Here is a 23,143-nt window from a genome sequence, read left to right as displayed (position 1 = left end):
TCACTGCAGCCCTTAGCCCCTCCCATGGAGGCAGTGTGGCCACCTGTCATCTCTGACAAGCCTGAGATGGAGGGGGAGGCAGGTCCTGGGCTGAAACAGGGGACCAGAGCTCTGACTTTTTTTCCTTAAAGAATTTAGCTACTGAGCTCTTGAGATATCTTAATTTGCTTTTCCTGTTGATTAGGAATTTTCAACAGAAGAATAATCTTTCAATTCCTGGTTTTATACATATTATTCTTAATATTATTTTGAGTATTATTTTTAATAATGAAAATAGATTATTTTGAGTAAACAATCTATTAACATGGTTCAAAACCAAAATAGTACAAAAACAGTGGCTGGGTTCTGGGGTCAGGCTGCTTAAATTCAAATTCCAGCTCTGCAAATGACTAGTCACGTGACCTCAGTTTCCTTAGCTGTAAAGTACAACTACACATAAGTAGCATCTTCCTCATGGTGTTGCTGTGAGGGCTGAGTGTAACAGCTTAGCACAATGTCTGGCATATAGTAAGTGCTTAGTTAATGGTGACACGCAAGAGAAACCCAGGAAGAGTCCCGGACTGCCCACAACTGAGCCTCCCTTCTCCTTCTGACGGTGTAAACTGGGCCCACTATTTTTCCTGGACTAACACTTTTACGGGGCTGTCCAACCTGAGACCTGAGGGTTGCATTCGGCCTGGGATGGCTATGAATGTGGCTCAACAGAAAATCATAAATTTACTTAAACTATTACTTAGTTTATTACTAAGATACATACATTTTCTATATTAGTGATCACAAACTTGGGATCTGCTCAACAATTTTAAAAGATTATAGGAAGGGCTGTTGCATAGTTAGGGTTATTTTGTGAGGACATTTTTGCTTCTCTGTGGTGTTGGGTATCAACAAAAATTATGCATAGACCCTTTTTTTTTTGCTCATCAGTTTTCATTAGTGTTCGTGTATTTAACATGTAGCCTGAGACAACTCTCCTTCCAGTGTGGCCCAGAGATGCCAAAAAGTTGAGCACCCTTGCTTTATAAGAACAGGAGAAAATACTATCTTGATATATTGGTAAGTGTGGACTGTGCTATGTTGTTTAAAACTAGGCCAATAACATGTAAAGATTAGCCAAATAAGAAACATTAGTTTCTGATGGTATTTATTAGCTCACACCACCCAAACATATGAGCAAAGGGGAAAGGGACCACTGATAAAAATCTAGGGTGGTGCGCAGAGGGGTGGCAGATCTTGTTAACTGTAGCCAGAATGTTTTGTTTTTATAGTTCTCTCGATTTAATTTGTTAATGTGTCCTTGACAGAAGTTCTGTTTGCCTTCAACATAATTGAGCTCCTGGTGTCAAAACATCACTTTGTAATGGCGGTGACTTTAAGACATCCTTTCAGCCAGGTACCACTCATGCATATCCTGGGTGCCTTTGCTCATGGACCATGCTCTCCATCCCTGTGCCTTATTTAGGACACTTAACATAACACATTATTTGTTCCCTCACAGCAAGGTCTCCTTCTGACAGCCCAGAATCTACTTTTCTGTCATAAGTAATTATAAATGCACACCTCTAAAGATTCCCAATTTGAGGGGCATAATCTGTTTCAGATAGTAAATCACAGAGACATCTCTAACCCTTGGCGGCCAAAATGTACAATTCAGATGTATGAGCTTTCACTCTGAATTATCCATACCTGAAGAAAAATGGATGTTCCACTTTCTCCCTGGGGCAACTAGGAAAAAAAATACTCCCCCAAAACTGGCACCTTTCTTGGAGCAATTTATAATGGTTTCAGTTTTTTTTTTTAACCTCAGATATAGAGCTTCCATCTTCAAAATCCAACTCAGAAAACTGTCTCAGATTCCCACTCTGAGGTTATTTGTCACCCTAATTATACACTTTACATCTCCATCCCCCCACCTCACGTCCTCTGTTTCCACCAGAGATTCTTTTCTGTTCCTTCTCTCTATACTCCCACCAATCATATTCCCTGTTCATAACCAGAAACTAATGGTTCATTTTTACAGCTCTCTCCAACACAGGGAACCTCAGACAAATTTTCGTTCCTGATTCCTTCCAATTATTCCATTGTTAACACTACTAATTGTAGCTCTGTGCCAGCCTTTGCTTTATGTCAACTATAATTAAAATTTTTTTAAAAATTGAAAAAATAAAACATACCCAAAATAACTCCAAGTCCCCACTGTATTTCTGTATTAACAACAAAAACATGTATCTCAGTGATATTATAATATTGAGTCTGCTTTATAATAATACTGACAGCAAGGATTTGGCAGATACTATTCTAAGTGCCTTGTATATTATATACCTCATTGAATCTTTGTGAAAAACCTTTAGGTGGGCATTATCAGTCTTATTTTACAGATGCAATAACTAAAATTCTCAAAGGTCACACAGAAGAAATTGTTAGAGCTAGAATTCAGATGAAGGTCAGTTTGACACTAAAGCCATGCTCTTCTTACTCCTTAAACTATGTTTTGTCCTGTGACTAACCTTTAGAAGAACAAGGACAATTTCTCTTATATTCTTTTTAGTTGTAAAGAAGCTATCATTGTATAAAATGAGGCACAGGTTACCTATGTTGTGAGCCTAAACAATCAACATTTAATGAAGACAGTGACATCGCAAAGTGACTGATTGTCTCTATTTATAGTTAATTATTTCTATTTTTTATGCACAGCATTTTTCATATTCCCACCTTGGACACTCAGACTTCCAGAAGAGTCTTGATGCTGCTCTGCTGGCTGCTGACTGGGAGGAATGATGGGTGGGCTCAGCATATTTAACCAGTCCCTAAAAAGAAATGAATACACACATCTGTGACTCCATGTGCAGATTTTACCCAGGGGATTTGTGATTCCCTGGGGCTTCCACAAAGAAACATTTTCCCTCCTTCATATTTCAGGAAGATAAGTTGCTCAAAAATTAGTGTCCAGTTTCACAAATCGGTTAATATAGGGTCAGTCACTTAACTAACTACAGAGCTCCTTGGCTTACCATGGGGTTATGTCCTGATAAATCCATCATAAGGTAAAAATACCGTGAATTGGAAATGCATTTGATACAACTAACCTACTGAACATCATAGTCTAGCCTAGCCTACCTTAAATGTGCTCAGAATACTTACGTTAGCCTACAGTTGGGAAAACTCATCTAACACAAAGCCTATAGTAAAGTGTTGAATATCTCATGTAATTTATTATGTATACTGCTTTTGTTTCATTGTAAAGTTGAAAAGTCATTAAGTCAAACCATCGTAAATTGGGAATTGTCTTAGTTGTTCAATAAACACTCAACTAAATAAAGATAACATCCTTCTCAAGAGTTTATTATTGTTATTAAACTGTAGCATAAGAAAATTATTTCAGTAACTCAGAAGAAATGCATCAGAGACAAATCTCCTTAGAACCTCTGGGTAAGAAAGCCTGGCAAAGTCACATGTCACATGTCACGAATGACAACATTCCACATAGTGATTCAAAGCAGAGGGTAGTCTTGGAGCGATCATGGAGCAGCCGCAATGGTGGGAGCTGGTCTGCATTAATTCGAGGCTGTATAGCAGCAGAGGCTGAAAGAAGGAAGAGTGAGGGGAGCTGGGTCCTTGAGCGACTCACTACTTTAGTTCTCCCATTATGAATGGGGACAAAACCACTCCAGAGTACCCTCTACATTCTGTCCCTCTCCCTCGAACTTCCAACCTCATCTCCTAATCTCTTGACTTTCCTTCCTCATCCATTCTTCTCTAGTCTCTTGTTCCCTCTCATAGATACCTGGGTGGGTGTGATGGAAGTGGGTGACATCCAGAAGACAAGTCACTGTTCATCTTACTTCAATACTTCAAGCCCTTCTCAGATCTAAACTTGATCCTGTGCCTCTTCAGGAGAGGAGAGCAAGTAGAGGAGTGTGCAGGATTTTCCAACATGAGTTCTGTTTCTTGCATTGATATAGTACCCTGTAGTTTACCTTATTCTTCTCAGCAGGAGCCATGTCCTCATGACTAAACAATTTCTTTCTAAATTTCTGTACTTCCTACTGTCTTTATCTATAATGGAAGATAGCCCCAACCAGTGACTATGAGCACTGGCTCTTCAGGCCAATCCTGGCTTCACATTTCCTAACATAAGAACTTGGTGAAGTCACTTAACATTGTAAACCTCAGATCTATAAAAAGGAGATAATAGTACCTCAGAGTTTTGTTGTTAGGATTAAATTTTTAAAAAGGATGGAAAACATTTGGAATGGATCTGGGTGCAGAGTTGCACTCAATAAGTTTCAGCTATGACCAGTATCATCTTCATTACCAATGAGGATCATAGTGTGACTTTACCTGCAATGGTAAACCAAGGTAAGAACTGGATTCTGTTGAAATTATAAAGGGTGATAGTATGATTACAAATCTGTACAGTAGAGGTTTTCCTTGCAAGCCATTCACTTTCTTTTTGTATAAAAAGTAACAATGTAAAAAATTACCTATTTTCTATTTGTAATATTTTAAGATACTTTCAGTAACTGCTCAGTTCAGCTATCACTAGATTATGGCCAGTGAAATAAGCAAGGTGAGCATGTTGTATAATTGAATTTCATAACAACACATTAAGGACAACAAAAAGGCTTTGTCACAGACTTCCAAGCTAATGGAACATTTTGATAAGCACCTTTTATTTAGTCCATTTAATGATAATAGACCAAAAATTCCTACATTATAGAAAATTACAAGGTCACACACAAATTACCTGCTCAGTGACCTCATTACTCAGTAAGAGTGATGGAGAGCAAGGATGAACAGAGAGAAATAATATCATCTTATGATGACACCCCCAGAGACAAGTTAGAAACTCTACACAATGGCAGTAGAAGCACCTACTTGTGGTCCCTGGACATAGGAAATAAATGGGGGAAGCATTTTCACACTCCAGTGTGTGAAAGCAATATGCATTCAGGAGAAACTGCACTCCTGAATTTTGATTTTTTCCTGGGTGAGTGTTATGTGGTACCATTTTGTCTTGTGATGCTGGCAGCCTCAGCTCCCAGTCCACCATGCGATCACTACTCATACTTCACAGTGTGTTCACTGTGTTAGTTGATTTTGCTGAACTGTAGGCTAATGTAAGTATTCTGAGCATGCTTAAGGTAGGCTGGGCTAGGCTATGATGTTTGGCAGGTTAGGTGTGTTAAATGCATTTTTGACGTAGGATGGGTTTATTGGGATGTAACCCCAAAGTAAGTCAAGGAGCTTCTGCATTATTCATTTGAAATACAGAGTTACCAGCTTCTTTCTGTATTACATTTTAGGTTTTTCTCTCCATCCTTATTGATTTTTCTTACCTGTGTTATTGTTGAATAAGTTAATCATTAAGAGTTCAAAAGTCAAAAGTACACAGAGAGGCACGTCAGGTAAGACTTACGTCTCCTCCACCCCTTCCCATCTGTTCCCACCTCTCATCACTTCCATGCCCTCCACGTGCACTGCTCTGTAGGGAATCAACTTCATGAGTTCTGGTATCTCCTTTCTATGTTTCTTTTTGCAAAACAAAATAAAACCAAACCAGACCAGGTACATGCCTATTTTTATTCCTCTTCTTTCTTATGCAAACAGAAGCATACCATAATCAATTTTTTGCATTTTCATTTTCCAATTTAAAAATATATCTTGTAAATCAATTCTACTAGTTCATAGCTTCCTCATTCTTACAGCTGCACAGTGCTCCACTGCATGGATGTACTACCATTTCTTTCACCACTCTCCTGTGTTTCCAGTATTTTGCATTATTGCAAATTAATTGCAAGATCATTGCAATTAATGCTGCAATGAATAACCATGGGCATATCTATTTTTGTATATCTGGAGGTATATTTTCAAAGTAGATTGCTAGACATGGGATTCCTGGAATGAAAGGTCAATCCATACTTGGTTTTGTTAGATATTGACAGAGTAACTCCACCAGGGTAGTTCACATCTGCATTCTCACCAACTATGTATGAAAATGCTGGTTTCTTTACAGCCATGTCACAAGAATATGTTATCGAGTTTTTAATGCTTTTTAATATGAGAGATAAGAACTGGTATCTTAAAGTAGGTTTAATATGCACTTGTTTTCATTATGAGTGGGGTTGACTGTCTTTTCAGATGCATAGGGCATTTATGCAACATTTAAGAATATGCATGTGGGTATTTTATATCTGTACCTATAGAAATATTTTGTCTCTTCATATATTTTGCCCATTCTTTTATCAGGCTTTTTTTGGTCTCTTTCCCTTATCTTGTCATTTGTGTTTGTTTACTTTGTTTCTGACATGTAAAAGTTTAAAAACATTTTTCTTTCTGTAGTCAGATGTATCGGTCTTTTATTGCTTCTGTATTTTGAGTCATACTATATGGTGTGAGTTTAGGCTGGTATAAGGTGCATTTGATTTTATCTCTTAGAAATGACTGCAGAATACTCTTGACAAGTGATATTTTAATTTAAGATTTAGACAATTTTATATCATCAAACCAACTCATTTGTTTGGCTTTTTCATTAAGTAAGCATTTACAAAGTATATTTTGAAAAACAAGGTTTTCATGTCAAATATAAAATATTAGGCTAAACAAAGCCACCCAGGACTTTTTCTTGCAGGACTTTTGAGAGCCTTAAAGCCACTGGCTCTCCTGAGAGGAGGACAGAGTGTGCAGCGCCGCCCAGGCGTGTGCATCTGGAACTGCTACATCTCTTGGTATTGCGAGTCCACAGACCACACCTTGAGAGATGCTGCTTCAGGTTACACCATTTTTCTGTCCTGGTGACACTGGTTTTTTTTGTTTGTTGTTATTTTACTTTATGTATATTTAATAACTTTATTTTTCCAAACACATTGTTTTTTGGTGACTTACTAAGGAGCAGAAAGGTATAGTCTAGTACCTTCCTCTTCCATGTTTATGTTTTTATATGTGATATGTAATGCAACTCCACTGCCTTGCCTCTCGATCAACTCCTTTGAATCTCCACGCCTTCCCAACAGTTAGGAGCCAACATCCAGTGTGTGGGACTTCCAGCTCAGGCTCACTCACGGCATGCCAGTTCTATCTTTAGTTCTAACCTGTTTCCTTGGCTTTTTTTTTTTTTTTTAACCCTGACTACCTTGCTCCACTATCTGTTCTTGCTCTTTGCTCCACCATTTCCATAGTTGCCTTGTCTTTGTACTTGATATATTTTGATTGCTTTCCTCAACTCTGACTATAATCTTTTCTCCTGAGGATGGACTTCACCTACCTGTTAGGAAAAACTCTGGCTCCTTAGTGGGTAAGTATCCTTCTCAGTCAAACATGCTCCCTCCCCGGCCTTCCTCCTTCCTCTCATGGAGTCAGGCAGCCCTCCCATCTCTCCCCCTCCTCTCAAAACTGAAGAGAAAGGGCAGAGAGGCACACCTACACGTGCTGACGTGTATAGGCATGCCTGTCACAGGAAGTAAAAAAGTAAAGCAGTAACACTTCCTCTTTTACTGTCACAGGAAGATCTTTTACTCAAGAGTCAACACGATGGATTTAAATTAAGTACCACATATAAAAATGTCATGCAGATGAAGAATAAACACCATCTGGTGAACTTTCACAATGGCCAGATTTACCTAATGTTAAAGCCTCGGCTGAAAAAGAATGGCACACTGTTTACATCCCACAGCGGGCATTCACTGAGTCAGTGTTGAGCCACATATTTTCAGAGCTGGGATGACATCTCTGGCTGAGATGAACTATAGTTTCGGTTCCTTCGTTTCAAAACAAGATTTTGTTTGCAAGATAATTTTACTAATTATTTCATTAATATATTTCCTATAAATACATCATGTACGTGTATGCACATATACACACACATGCAAAAACATGATATGAGGCCTAAAGCTCAATCATCTCTCTACATATACAGTGTGTGACTACTCACTGAAGTCCTGTGTGCCAGGCCCTGGGGTTCAAAGAGCTCTGAGTCAGATGGAAAAGGCATTCTCACTAGGAGAAAATGACGCTAGAATATGGCTATGCACAAAGGCTGGTGTGGGCTGATCAGACCATCTGTTTGTTCCCTTGAAGGAATTCCCATTATAAAACTATATACAATTTTGTATACATTAAAGTATTTATTTGGGGCAGTAATTCTTTGAGAAATTTAAAACATGACAATAATTATTATGTAGCTCATTACAACCTGCTATTATAAAGGTTGGGGTCCAAGGAGCCAGCCCAGCAAAATACACAGGAGCACTTAGCAATTTCTAGCCAAGACTTAATGATATTTATTTATCATTTGGTATCAGTGCACATTTCTTATTCACTGAAAGAAGTCTGGGTGTTAAACATCTATGGTTAGGAAACAGACTGGGGAAAATGCACAGATACTTTTTAAAAGATGGTGAAAACCTTTTCCAGAAAACTGTACATAAATACCAAGTTTTTCTTCCGAATTCAGGAGGTCAGAGATCATTTGAAGCCCATTCGTAGACTTCTGGACACCCAATTAAGAACTTGTGTACCCTGGAACAGCATGGAGGCAATGGGTCTAGTGGCGTAAAATCCATGGTTGGCAACCTATTTCTATGAAGGGCCGAACAGTAAATACACATGTTAGGCTTTCTAAGCAATAAGGTCTTTATTGCAACCATTCAACTCTGCTGTTGTAGTATGAAAACAGACATAAATAAGTAAGTAAACAGGCATGGCTGTGTTTCAATAAAATATTTCTTACAAAACATATCCTGCAATGGGATTTGGTCCAGAGGCTGCTGCTGAATGACCTCTGTCTTAAAGGAAGGAACTGAAGTGTGTAGAACATTCTCGAGGCTCTTATAAAACTTCCTGTCAATGTTCCTCTTAAGTGCCTTCTGAATCCACCTTTCTCACTATCTTTACTTCCACTACCAAATCCAAGCAATTCTCTTTCTCACCTTTTCTGTAGCCAAAGCTCATAATTGATCCCCTCATGGTCAGTCATTCTGGCTTTACTTCTCTGTTCTCCACATTGTAGCCAAAATTCTAATCTGATTATATCAATCTTTTGTTTAAAATCTTTCAATGTTATTGTGAAGTTATTGTACTTGGGAAAAAGACCTGAACCTTCACCCTGGCCTTTGAGGCTTTGCATACATAATCTCTATGTGTTTTCCCAACCACACCCTCATGAGTCCACAGCCTCAGTTGATTTGTTCAGATGTGGACACCTGACCTAATCTGGGCCAATCACTGTGCTTCTCCAGAACTTCTGAAACTGGATCTAAAAATAAGGGACAGTCCCTAATGAAGATGGAGGCCAAAATAAGTGAAACTCAGATATGCCACTGATTACCATATTTCCTGTCACACTGAAGAAACTAGTCTGAAGAGAGAATGAGAAGCTTAAAGTCTAGATTCTGGGAATGAAACGATGTAGGTACTAATGAATGAATTGGGATACAGGAAACCAGTTCAGATACAGGAGTTTGGTTTAGCACATAAGGAATATGAGGTCCTGGCAGTAATAATTTCACATGGTCTCCCCAAGTTATGCTGGAACCATTTAGGGATCTATTAGTAGGTCCTGGCCTTAGTTCTTGAGCAAGCTGACAGGGCTCCACACCCACCGCTGTCATCACAGCTGGTATTCGTAGAATCTCTCCCTTATTTATCCCCCAGCCAGTATGGACTCCCTCTACTCCAATACAGAGTGAGATTTTAAAATCGGGTTTTAGGGAAAAATCCAAAATCACTACAGTGGCTTAAGGCTTTGCATGGTCTGGTCCTTACTGATGTTTTTGTGTCTTTCCCTCACTATTGCCTCCACACTAGCCCCAGCTTCAGAGGGAGAGACATAGCCACATTCTTAGTCTCTTTTCTTATTTTAAATCTCCATGTTAGCACTTTATTACTATTGCACAATGGATTTAAAGACATGTACATACATGAGTAAAAACATTTTAATTGTTTAATTATGAAAAATTTCAAACATATGTCAGACTCTACACTGCTCAGGTTTAATAATGTTAGCATTTTGCTCCAGATTTTTTTCTTGATGCTATTTTTTAATAAATTTTTCCTTCTTTTTATTTTTTAAAATTTGTTTTTTAATTACAGTTTCCATGCAATACTACACGTCCTCTGCTGTACCAGCTGAGCTAAGAAGGAAACTTAGTCCCTTTTCTCATTATGGCTGAGTGCTGTAGACTGAGTAAAATGTTAGTATCTCCCTGAAATCCCTATCTTGGAACCTTATCCCCATGTGATGGTGTTTGGAGTTGGGGCCTTTGGAAGGTGCTAAGGTCATGAGGGGGGAGGCCTCATATATGGGATTGTTCCCTTATAAAACAGACCCTAAATGGCTCCCTTGCCTTTTCTTCCCTGTGAGCTTACAGTGAGAAAACAGCTGTCTATGAACAAGGAAGAGGACCTGTGATCAGAGTCTAAGCTCCACAAAGCAGAAAATCATGTCTGTCTTCTTCACCTTGGGGTCGGAACTCAATAAATGTTGATACTCAATAAACATTTGTTGAACGAATGAATGAATTCCTGTGTGAAGGTCATGACTATAAAGAAGGACCCAGAGGTAAGAGTGAAAAGATTGGGAAATGAATGAGTTCTCTGAGAAAGATCTGGTAGACAGGAGGGAAGGAGAACACACTTCGAGAGCAGTGGGAGGAAGAGCAGGAGCCAGAAAAGGCAGCTAGTTGAGAGCAATATGAGAATTATCTTTCCAGACACTTCTCCCTTCCTCAAAAGGGTCCTGGAGGATGTTTGCATTATGGCGACACCTAGAATAGAAGCACATCACTTCCACAGCAGAAGGTGGGAAACATATTGCATAAGCAAGTACTGCATTTTCACCTCACATCAACCCACATGTATTTGAAGACACGCAACAAACACTCATACAAAAGGAAAACCACATTCTTTCTTCTTATGGCCTCTACAAAGTCACCTCTTCTGCCCATGTCTTTGTCAGAAAAACCCGTAATAGAGAGGACTCAGCTCCTTTCAAGTTGCACCAAGAAATCACAAAAACGATTAACTTCTTTTACTCTATTAAATATATTTTATATGTTCTCTGCAGAACTGAGCATATCTTTCCTGTTTGGCAGTATTTCCCTCAGGTTAAGAGAATACTAATGGTGTAGCATCTTGGGACCATTTTACAGATACTAACTCATTAGATACGGTAGATAATTCAACTCTGGGGGCAGAAATCCAGGCATCAGCCATCAAATTAAGCTACAACATGTGAACAGTAATAACCCACTTACTAGAGACAATATGGAAAAAGGACAATCCCTTCTGTGCCTTCTCAATAGTGTTGTCAGCATTGCTGCTTTATAATTTTAGGGTGAATAGATATTTCTTGAGCCCGTGCAGCATCACAGGCTTTATGCTGCATACTAAGGAGTAAAAAGTGATTCTGCCCCTGAAGAATTCAGTCTCCCAGAGACTGGTTGTAAGATCAACACTTATAGGAAGTGAAGAAAGTGTTGTTTCATAGGGGGAAACCCAAAGAATGCTTACAGTAAGGAGAAGGGTTCAGATAAGGCTTTCTAGCAAGGGTTGTTCCTGAAGAATGAGGATGAGGCTGCAAAGTAGGGAAATGATGGGAGAATGTTCTAGAAGGAACGGTGTGCACTACAGCAGAAAGAGGTGGAGGGCCTGGTGGTTTCCACTGTGAAATGATGGGCACTGGGTGCACAAATATGTATGTGTTGGATGATACAACCGTGGTTGAATGCTGAAGAAGTCATAGGTCTTAGGTGCAAACAAAGGAGTTCTTACTTCATTCTGAAGGTCCTGGGGATCTATTCAGGCAATTTAGCTGGAAGAATTTTTGATTTGCATTTTAGAAAGATCACAGTGGCAGCGGTGCAGAGAATGGATTGGTGGGAAAAGAGAAGGGCTAAAAAGATCAGTTAGGAGTTTGCTGTATAATCTAGGCAAGGAATAATGTGTTATTTTGGAAATTTAGTACCTATATGTATGAAAATACATATGAGGAACAAAGAACTTTCCCATTGACAAAATTCATTTCCCATTGTTTTTATCATCCTGTGAGAGCGAAGGTCTTCAGACATGGCAATTTGTCTCAAGGACCACACCCTTTCTAATAAGGACTGATTTAGATTGTTTTCTGTGCATCCCATATACTAGGTCAAATTCAAATAGTTATTGAGGGTTTAAGTACCTAACCTTGTGTACTTGTGATATATAAGGATACCGAATAAATACAAGTCCCAGAAAAGTAGGCAAAGATATGAACAGGCAGGTTGGGAGAAAACACATGTTAATGCCTCCTCACCCTGACTATGGAAAGATGTTTGGCCATGTATATAACTATAGAAATGCAAATTAAAACAATAAGCTACTACTGACACACAGAGCTTGGTGAAAATTACAGGTTTCACGATACTCAGTGTGAGCTAGTGGGAATGTAAGTTGGTAAACAATTTGGCAGTATCTATTAAATTCACCAAGTAATTTCACTTCTAGGAATTTATTATAAACACATACTTGCCCAAGGTCACAATATGTGAGGCTGTTTGCCACAGCAGTGTTTATAGTAGTGAAAAGGTGGAAACCACCTAAATGTACATCAGCAGATGACTGGCCAAATAAGTTATAGTGCATCTGAATAACAAAATAATATCCAGCAATTAATGAAGAATGTTTATTTATATGGTCACATTCAGAAAGATGTCCAAAATTTATTCTGTAAAAATCTAAAAAGTTATAGAATGATATAGAGAGATTCATCCCATTTATGTTGAAAAATAAATAAATAAAACATATTTTCCTGTATATGCACAGGAAGTTTCTGAAGGGTGCCCAAGAAACTGTTAACCATAATCATAAGTGAGAAGAAATGTGGAGTATGGGGTGGGAGGGGTAAGACTTATTTTTCTACTCTAGTGGAATTTATTATTTTTTTCTGCTCTCTTCTTTAAAGGCAGATTCTCTCTCTTCAGTAGCTTTCAATTTGATGGGATCTATAAGTAAACTCCTCTGAAACACAGCTTCGAGATACCTTTTAAAAAGCACTTTGGGCGGCAGCGCTTACTGCCAACAGCAGTGCCGATGGAGGAGAGAGGAAAAGGGCGCCTTCCTCATGCCAGCGAGCACCGTCTGAGCTGATCCCAGCAGCCTTCCCCATTGGAAATACCAACTTCAGTGATAAAAGCGGGACGTTTGGGTCTTTATAAATACATTTTGGTAATGTTCCTGGAAATTGTCACATCAATTTGCATAAACAACAGCTGCTTTATCTAATGCTATAGATATGACTTAAAAATAGATGGTGGCTTACTATTTGCTGGTAACAGATCCATTATGAGCCTGATTATTAAAGGGAAATAGCTCCTGAGCTGAAGTCTGCAATGTCAGGTCTGCAATCGAAGGAGATAACCTGACGAAAATGATTATGATGGGAAAGCTGGAAGATGCTCTACAACAGAGGGAGGCTAGGCACGAATCCAGAGGGAGCCAACGTAAAGACTTTTTTCATTCTAGGAATTCTAGGAGATGTATTCATAAGAGTATGTGAAAAGCAGTTTAATATTATGTTTTAATCTGCTTTTCAAAGGATTTTTTCTGTTTTTGGTTGCTGGAAGATAAAAGGTCTCAGCGTCATGGAAAACTTAGCAGTGACTCACTTATCCTTTACCTTTCACTGGAGGGGAATTATTTTGGGGTGAAAATTCTCAAGGAAGTCAGTTTATCTCCTCAGAACAGAAAAAAACTAATCAAGCATTGTCTGATTAATTAGAGACACTTGAGAAAAGCTATCAAGGCCCTCCAGCTGTAATCAATTTAATCAACATGCAGAGAGCCAATCTGGTTTTCTTGATTAACAAAACTGAATGTTAAACAGAGAAGTTTGACATTGTACTGCCATTAGCTAAAGCTACAAATTGAACACTTTCCCTAAATATTCAAAGTCGGGTCAGGATAAAGTGAAAACTCTCTGATGATGAAGACTATGGGCAGGAACACTCCATTTGTTCCCCTCGATATTTCGTGCCAGATGAATAAATTTCATCTAAGTAGCAACTTCAGAATGCTTCAATGAAGACCAAAAAGTGATGTGAGATTTCTCTCACCGTAGTGTTACCCATGCTGGTTACAGAATTCATCAGGAACAGACATGCCAGACATAAAGGATGGAATTTTTCTTATTGCGTTTTAAAGATGTGCATGTGAAATGAGCCTGTTTAGTGTCTGATGAGTAAATAATGAAATTCACTTTTGCTTATTTGATTTGCACAAAGTCAATTTAAATGTCAAGATGTCTAATGCAATATTGGTTTATTAACAGTTTGTTTCTTGCTCTTAAAAAGTAGTTATAACTATAATTAATTTTGTGTAGTTGATCTTTGCAGCACAATCTGGAGTTTTATCTGTTAAAGTATCAATTCTCAATCATCTGAGAGTAAAAATCCCCTTTTCCTGTTTGGAATTTAGAAAGAGCAAGAATAAATACGTGCTAACCGGTGTGTTGTAATTAGATATTATATTTGTTACATGTAATGTTACCAAAATAGTTGCAATGTGGAAATATGTAAGTAATTTGCCTAGAAAATGAACTGAATAGTATTCAAGGTAATCTTAATATCATTTGCATCCACTATGTTTTCTTGAAATGAGGGGGAAAGAGTATACATGGGATATAGTAGTTATCTAATAAATACAAAGTGAACCACTGAAGAGGTAAATCCTACCCACTCGTAATACATTGTGGTAGTCACTTCCTTTCCCTCTTCTGAGAAACTAGCTCTTCTTTCCTATGAATAACCCACATCACATGGTTTTGGGTGCTAAGCCTTCCTTCACTCCCAATATGGGGGCAGGAACCAGACCCAAGAGGGGCCTGAGTCCGTTCTTGAACTTTTGCTGGGCATCTAAGCCAGGTCCTGACACACGTCCACCAAAGTATGCACATGTAAATGATGTCTGTTGAGAATATTTTCCCAACAGAAACAAGAAGGGCTGAGAAAAACTGTATGGAAGCTGTGATATTTTCCCAAAAGGTCCTTTAGACCCTCTACTTTTTTATGGGAGACAAACACTGTTTTATCCAGTGGAAGGTTCACACAGAATGACATCTTACATTCCGAATAAACGCACCATTACTGAAGACGCAGGGGCAACAACTGTTCTGCTAAGTAATGGGTTTTGTCTTCATGTCTTTGAGGAACATTAAAAAAATATCTGGATGCCTGCTCTAAGCCACTTTGTATTTTTGATCTTGGTATTGACAACAGAGTGATAACCAAGTCACAGTTCCTGGGGACACACAATAAATGAATAAGAAAAGAAATGAAGGGGTTCTGAATATGCCACCCCAAAATATGACACATTAACATAAGGATTATTTTGAGCTAAAGGCTATGAGAAAAGTAGACACAAGAAGAACTTCCAGCCCTCCCCATGTCTACCAGGCAGGGTAGGATGATTCTCAGGCATTGGAGGCAACTCTAGACTCTTATCAGAGATGACGCCAGAGGAATTAACATCACAGATTTAACTACCTAGCCCTTCTGTTCCATTAGTTTCCTCCTTATATTTATCCTCCCACAGTTGGCCACCTCTAGAAGCTCAGAGTCCCTTTCCTTTGTCTGTCACCTTTCTACAAAATTTACTGTTCTTTTGTTAAGATGCTGTGTAAGCCCAGGTTCTAACCATTCTTCCGAGGCACTCACCACTGAGCACCTGTGCATGCGCATTGCAGGACTGAGGTATTATTACTCAGCTATGTCTGTTTTCCTCGTGTTAATTTTTCTTTTGTTCATATAATTTGCAGGAGAACCTAGGAGAGTAGAGGGAAAACGTTTTTCCTGTCCCCTACAGAAGGAATATTATTTCACATAGCCTACAAAATTTAAAAATAAGATTTAATGAGTATTTCATAAAGAACAGTTCTAGCTCAGAGTAAAGGTGATAGGTTCTCTTAAAAACTCCAACCTATTGCATACAGACTGATTCTAAATGCACAGGCAGACTGGAAGCACAGAGTGGCTGATTTGGGGCCCTCTCTCAGAGACAGATGTTTCTAACATAATGGGGGCCTCTCAGATGAACAAATAACATTCACATTTAAACCACGCTTCCTGAGGATATCCAATTGCTGGGAGTCCACAGACATTCGTGGGCTCCCAGATGTGCAGAGCACTATACATGAACAATGGGAAGGTGGTGGGGAATCAAAGACAACAATTCTGTGACTTTAGACTGACCACCTTAGCTTCTAGGATTACTTTCATAAATGCCAGCAAGGTCTGGTTGGTCACAAACGGAACACTAACAATGCTGTGCTGCATATCTGGATGGGCAGGGGGCTCGGGTGGGACTGTAGCAACAGCAACGACAGTGACCACCACAATAGAGAATACACTGATAGTCCAAGGTGGAGCTGGGCATTAGACATATATCTGGGGTAAGAACACGGCATATCATTCAAGCTCCGCAGTTTTTGATTTGAGCTTAACTTTCCTTTAGCCTTGCAATCTTTAGGTTAAACTCTGTGCCTCTATTTCTTCACCTGGAATATGAAAATCACAGAATTCATCCCTGTGGGTTGTGGCAGGGATTACATAAAGTAATACAGCATGTGAAAACCATCACCCCTGAGTACTTGCTGCAGAGATGGAGTCAATAAGAGATAGACATAATAGCAATAATGTTAGTAGTTATTGTTTGAAGTTGCAGAAAAAGATTCGACTTTAAGGAACTTTTTATAACATCTTTTACAGTTATAAGACAGCTATGTGTTAAGTGCTTGGTAACTAAGTCATTAGCAAATCAAGAGCAGAAAACTTTGTAGCCTTTTCTAACTTTAACTAGAGAATAATTGCTTTAAAATTAGAATGCAAAGTGAAACCACCTTAACCTTTCTGCAGAATGATGGGACTTAATAGTGCAGAAAGAGTGGGTGGGTTTAACTTAATATTCTAATTCAGCTCTCTGGGCTTTTGTAAAGAATAACTACAGAATATCATTTTCATCATTAAGAGTGTCAGGTGACCAGATTCCATATTTATGTACTGATTACCATTTTCTTTTCAAAGTTTGGTTATTCCTTTATGTTCAGTAGTCAAATAAAACAATAATATGCTAAAAAGAAGGCTCTGTGAGGTGCATGGCAGTTTAATTTTTCCCCAGTGTTAGCTGGTTCCACAGAAAATAAAGAACTGGAGAAAGTTGACAGGGTCTTTAGCTGACTAGATTTATTTCCTAGCTGTCTCATGGTGTGTTAATTGTAGCACTGCAGTTAATGAAAAATATGTGTTAGAACGCTAATGTGTGTGATAAACGGACTTTTGAATAAATATGATGGTAAAATACTATTTTTAAAACATTGGGAGGAAATAATCAGAATTCTTTTGTTGCAGGGACCATTCTCCAGTGAGTAAATTGGGCTGCCAAGGAGGGCAATAATTCCCTCACATCACCAAACCACCACCATCATCATAATTATTCATGGTGTTACTGCAGCTGCTATTCAACCTAAATATGGTGTTTATTCTGTAGAAAGCTGACATGCTAAATTATAAACAAGGCAGAAAGACACAGAAATGTTAAAATACAAGAAAGAGCAGAGTGACTATATTAGACTAAGAATTACATTATTGATAAATTCTTTTATTAAAGTGTGACATTCATGTAGAAAAGTGCACAAATAATGAATCTATAGCTCAATCAATGATTTCAAAGTGATCATAGCCATCACCTGAGCCGAGAATAGAACCTTTGCTTACTCCTCCTCCTGATACTACACTCTCTGCTCCCCCAAAGCAGCTCAGATAGAGACATTTTTTAAAAATTAAATTTATTAGGGAAACATTAGTTAATAACATTACATAAGTTTCAGGTGTACAGCTGTGGATGGCGACTTCTAACATTCCCAATTAGTCAGCCTGCTTCTGAACTTTGTGTGAGCGGAAGGATACAGTATGGATCCCTCAGCTGTCTGCCTTCTTTCCCTGAACATTATGTTTGTAAAATTCATCCATGTTTTTGAAAGTAAATAGCATTCCACTGTGTGAATATTTGGCAATTTACTATGCCCTCTATGACTGGAGGGGACTGGGCTGTTTCTCATTTGGAGCTGTCATGGATGTGTTTATATGGGGAGGAAGAACTTTTTCTTTTCTGCTTGAGTGCAGTGGTTGGGGGCCTGTAAATTAACTGATGACAGGCAGATTACGAGGCGAAAAGACAGTTTATTCACACTGGGAGTGCACCTGGGAGTTGCTCAGGAATAAGTAACTCACGGAGGAGCTAGAAGTTTATATACGAACTTCACAAAGCTGGTATGTTTAGGTTTTCGGAGGGAAGGTATGGATGGTTCTATTGATTTTTTTGATGCTAATGGGAACGGGCAGTCTGCATTTTTGGGAGGCCCTGCTTTAGTCAGATAAGGGAAGTTCAGATAAGCTCTCTGCATCTTTTGTAGCTCAGATCTTTTCACTGTAAAATCATCTTTATATCAACTCTGGGGGTCTGAGTGAGTCCCCACAATTTATATGTTTGGGGTACACATATGTATGCATTCTACTGGTCATGTATCTAGGAGGGTAACTGTTGGGTCAAAGGGTACATTATGTTCAGCTTATGTAGATGCTACCAAAACAGTTTTCCAAAGTATTGTGTTGATTTCTACTCCCACCAGCAGTGTTTGAGGGCTCTACTCCTTCCATATCCTTGACAAACTTACTGATATTTTATATATCAGCCATGTAATGGGGTATAATGCAACCGTAGTATATTTCTTCTTCCACTCTGTGGCATGCCTTTTTATCTTCTTAAGCAGTGTCTTTTAATAAATTCTTAATTTTAATATAGTCCAATTAATCAATATTTTCCTTTATGAAATTAGAGACTTGCCTAGGAAACCTTTTCCCACCTCAAGGCCATAAAGCTATTCTTTGAAGTTCCTTCTAGAACTGGATTGTTCACCTGGGCAGGCACCAGCCGCACACAGCTTCTGAGCACTTGAAATGCAGCTGGTCTGAGTTGAGCTATGAATATAACACACACACTGGATTCTAAGGACTTCATATAAAAAGTAAAGTATCTCACTGGTTCAGTATTTAAAACTGAATATGAAGGGACCAACAAACAACCAGAATGGTGCAAAGATCACTTTTAACTGAAAACATTTAGGTAAGTACCAGATGCAGGAAAAAAATCATCTGAAATTCCCATATCTGACTACAGCAGAGCTTTTCAAAAATCAGCTCCTATAAAACCTCACTCTGGAAAAGTCCCCACAACTGACCTTAGCAACTGAACATTTCAAGAAGTTGTAAACAAGCCTTATAAGAACCTTCCATCCTTTCCACTGAAGCTCTACTCTTCCACCCCATTTATTAAGCTGATGTATAAACCCTTACCCTTGGCTGTTCAGAGGGCCACTCCTTACAGATGCTTCCACATGCACTGCAATAAAACTTTTCTCCTGTCAATTTGCTTTCAGTTAATTTATAAAACCACATACAGCATGATTTACAGTAGCCAAGTGCTGAAAGCAACCTAAGCCTATCAGTAAATGAGTGGATCAAAATACTAGGGTACAAAATAGGACTTCTGGCCAAGATGGAGGCATAGGTGGAAACAGTGTACAACCAAAATTAAGGACAATAAAGATTCAGAAACAAAAACACAACCAGAACAAGCAGAAAATTGAACTGTACAGAAGTCTGACAACCATTCAACCAGAATTGTAAGAGGGGCAGAGTCGGCCACCTGTGGATCACAGCAGGAAAAGAGGGATCACAGCAAGAAAAGGTGGTGGCTGCCAGACCTGGGAGTGCAGGTGGCGTGGGGCTAGCAGAACCTGGATGTGGGGAGGAAATGAGCAGAGTGGGCACAAGTTGGTTGGCCGATCGTGGTCATACACTTGTGCGCAGATAAACCAGGCAAAAATGGGCAGTGAGACAGACCAGTGCCAGGAAATAAAGCCTAAAAGCTTCGATTGAAAAGGTGCTGGGAGAGACTCCCAGCCTCACAGGAGAATTTGTCGGAGAGACCCACAGAGTTTTAGAATGTACACAAACCCACCCACTTGGGCACTAGCACCGGAAGGGCCCAATTTGCTTGTGGGAAGTGGCAGAGAGGACTGAACTTCAAGAGAGGGAGGAGCAAGCACCATTGTTCCCTCTCTGAACCCCACCCCCATATACAACATCACAACCCAGACACTGCATTGCCTGCCCTGGTGAACACCTAAGGCTCCACCCCTCATATGTAACAGGCATGGCCTGACCAAAAATGGCTCAAACAGAAGAACAAATCAAAGCCCCAGAGCCAATACTTTTAAGCGACCAAGAGACAGCCAACCTATCAGATGCATAGTTCAAAACACTGGTGATCAGTATGCTCACAGAACTGATTGATTCTGGTTGTAAATTAGATGAAAAAATGAAGGCCACACTAAGTGAAATGAAGGAAAATGTACAGGGAACCAATAGTGATGAAAAACTGGGACTCAAATCAATGGAGTGGACCAGAAGGAAGAAACAGCCAAACAGAAAATAATGAAGAAACAAGAATTCAAAAAAATGAGCGGAGGCTTAGGACCTCTAGGACATCTTTAAATATTCCAACATCTGAATTATACAGGTACCAGAAGGAGAAGAGTAAAAGCAACAAGTGGAAAATTTATTTGAACAAATAATAAAGGAGAATTTCCCCAATCTGGCAAAGGAAATAGACTTGCAGGAAGTGCAGGAAGCTCAGAGAGTCCCAAAGAAGGTGGACCCAAGAAGGAACACACCAAGGCACATTGTAATTACATTACCCAATATTCAAATGAAGAAGAAAATCCTAGAAGCAGCAAAAGATAAGGGGACAGTCACCTACAAAGGAGTGCCCATCAGACTGTCAGCTGATTTCTCAAAAGAGACCTTGCAGGCAAGAAGGGGCTGGAAAGAAGTATTCCAAGTCATGAAAGACAAGGACCTACATCCAAGATTGCTCTATCCGGCAAAGCTTTCATTTAGAATGGAAGGACAGATAAAGAGCTTCTCAGATAAGGTCAAGTTCAAGGAGTTCATCATTACCAAGACCTTATTATATAAAATGTTAAAGGGACTTTTCTAAGAAAAAGAAGAAAAAATATGAACAATATGAACAGTAAAAAGACAGCAAACTAACAGTTATTAATTAACAACCACGCCTAAAATAAAAGCAAACCAAGCAGACACCTAAAACAGGAGTGGAGCCACAGAAATGGAGATCACATGGAAGGTTAGCAAGAGGTGAGTGGGAGGAGGAGGGGTGGGGAGAAGGTACAAAGAATAAGTAGCATAGACGGTGGGGAGAAAATAGACAGGGGGAGGGCAAGAGTAGTGTGGGAAATGTAGAAGTGAAACAACTTAGGACACATGGACATAAACTGAAGGTAGGAATGTGGGTGGGAGGGGGTGTGTAGGGTGGAGGGGAATGAAGGGGAAAAATGGGACAACTGTAATGGCATAATCGATAAAATATATTTAAAAAAACCTATGGTACATTTACACAATGGAATACTATGCAGCAGAAAGAAAGAAGGAGCTCCTACCCTTCCAGACCACATGGATGGAATTGGAGAGCATTATGCTGAGTGAGACAAGCCATGCACTGGAGGACAAATACCATATGATGTCACCTATAAATGGACCCTAATCAACAAAGCAAACAAGCAAGCAAAATATAAACAGAGACATTGAAATAAAGAACAAACTGACAGTAACAAAGGGGAGAAGGAGGGAGATAAGGAGAAAGAAGGGTAACGGTCATCAAGGAACATGTATAAAGGACCCATGGACAAAGCCAAAGGGGGTAGGACTGAGGTAGGAGATGGGGGTGGGTGAGGTGGGGGATAATGGTGGGGGGCGGAAATGGGGGCAACTGTACTTGAACAACAATTTTAAAAAAGAAAAAAACAGGATGATAGTTAAAAAAAAACTCCACATACCCATTGCTCAAACCTTGGCTGGAAGAGAAAAAGTTTTCCTCCCACAAATTGTATGTTGAAGTGATTTAATATTTCGGACATACTGGGTTAAATAAATATATTATTAAATTAATTTTACCTGTTTAAAAACTTTTAAATGTGGTTACTAGAAAAGTTTAAATTATGTAGGTGGCTTGCATGCTGTTCCTGCCAGACAGCAGCTCTAGATGACGTCTTCTTTCTCTAGATGTGGCTCCTGTACTCTGCAGACAGTTAGAGGAGGGTCACAGGACCATCAGCAATTAGGATGTTTCAAAAGAAATGTGTCTCAGTTCCTCCACAGACCTGTTCTATTTCAAGTTAACCCTTTGGAAAAAACACTCTAGAACTTACCATGGTCTCATCTCTTCATAGGTCCTAACTGCAATTTTTGTCCCTCAAGTTAAAAAAAAAACTGTCAAAGGCTATGCTCAGCTTCTCAGCTGCTGTTGCTTTCTGAATTGAAATTTTTCCTGAGAAAAGTGGCCCAAGATGCAGGATGCCTCTCTGGCTCCCCCCCCCTCCTTTTCCCTTCTGCAGCAAGGCTCTGACAGCTGTCACTGCCTTGGAAGTTCACCCACAACTTTAGTCAGACGACTTGGACATGCTGTCTGGCTTTTCTGGTTGCTCTCAGAGGGGAGTTTAGTGTGAAACAACTAAGTCTGCCATTGCCAGAGGCAGAATTTATATAATTTAATAAAAAATATAGTATGCCTATCACTTAATGTTGTAGGATTTTAATTATGGTTGATGTGGGAGCTGAGTCAGGGTTGTGGAGAAGGAGCAGTCCTAACTAATCTCACTTTAGTCAAGGAAGGTTGTACAGAAGAGGGGTGACATTTAGAGGAGGAGATCGCGGCAAAGTGATAATCCCAGGGATAGGAAGTGTCATGTAGGGCTAGGAATCGAGTCCATTCGATAACTTAGCTGACCAAATATATAACGAAAATATTAGCTCAAAGAGATTTTAAATCACATGCTAATTCCAATACAGTATTACCTGGAGTACCTTACTGAGAAGGTTTATAAGTTTACAATGAAGTTCAAAGGGCAAGAAGATTGCGATCCACTAGCGGTGTCTGCATTGGACAAAGGATGGGGCATAACTGTGCATGAATGTGAATCCTAACATCCCAGAAATCATATGCAATGAGTGAATTATCATGCACCAAAAGTATGTTAGAA

General features: G+C 39.2%; 1 protein-coding gene across 5 annotated transcripts in view; it reads right to left on the bottom strand.

Annotated features, from left to right (window-relative positions):
- Positions 1-23,143, bottom strand: part of CFAP20DC (CFAP20 domain containing) — a 242,894-nt gene that overhangs the window by 9,610 nt on the left and 210,141 nt on the right. For all 5 annotated transcript variants that reach the window (XM_037137429.2, XM_037137431.2, XM_037137430.2 and 2 more), the window contains one exon: positions 2,710-2,804. In XM_037137429.2, the coding sequence (XP_036993324.2) occupies positions 2,710-2,804 (95 nt within the window). The remainder of the gene's footprint in view (positions 1-2,709; positions 2,805-23,143) is intronic.

The sequence above is a fragment of the Artibeus jamaicensis genome, unplaced genomic scaffold (genome assembly GCF_021234435.1).
Source record: "Artibeus jamaicensis isolate MK-2021 breed Jamaican fruit bat unplaced genomic scaffold, CSHL_Jam_final contig_519, whole genome shotgun sequence".
In the NCBI taxonomy this organism is placed as follows: domain Eukaryota; kingdom Metazoa; phylum Chordata; class Mammalia; order Chiroptera; family Phyllostomidae; genus Artibeus; species Artibeus jamaicensis.
This window is presented reverse-complemented; position numbering and strand designations above follow the sequence as displayed.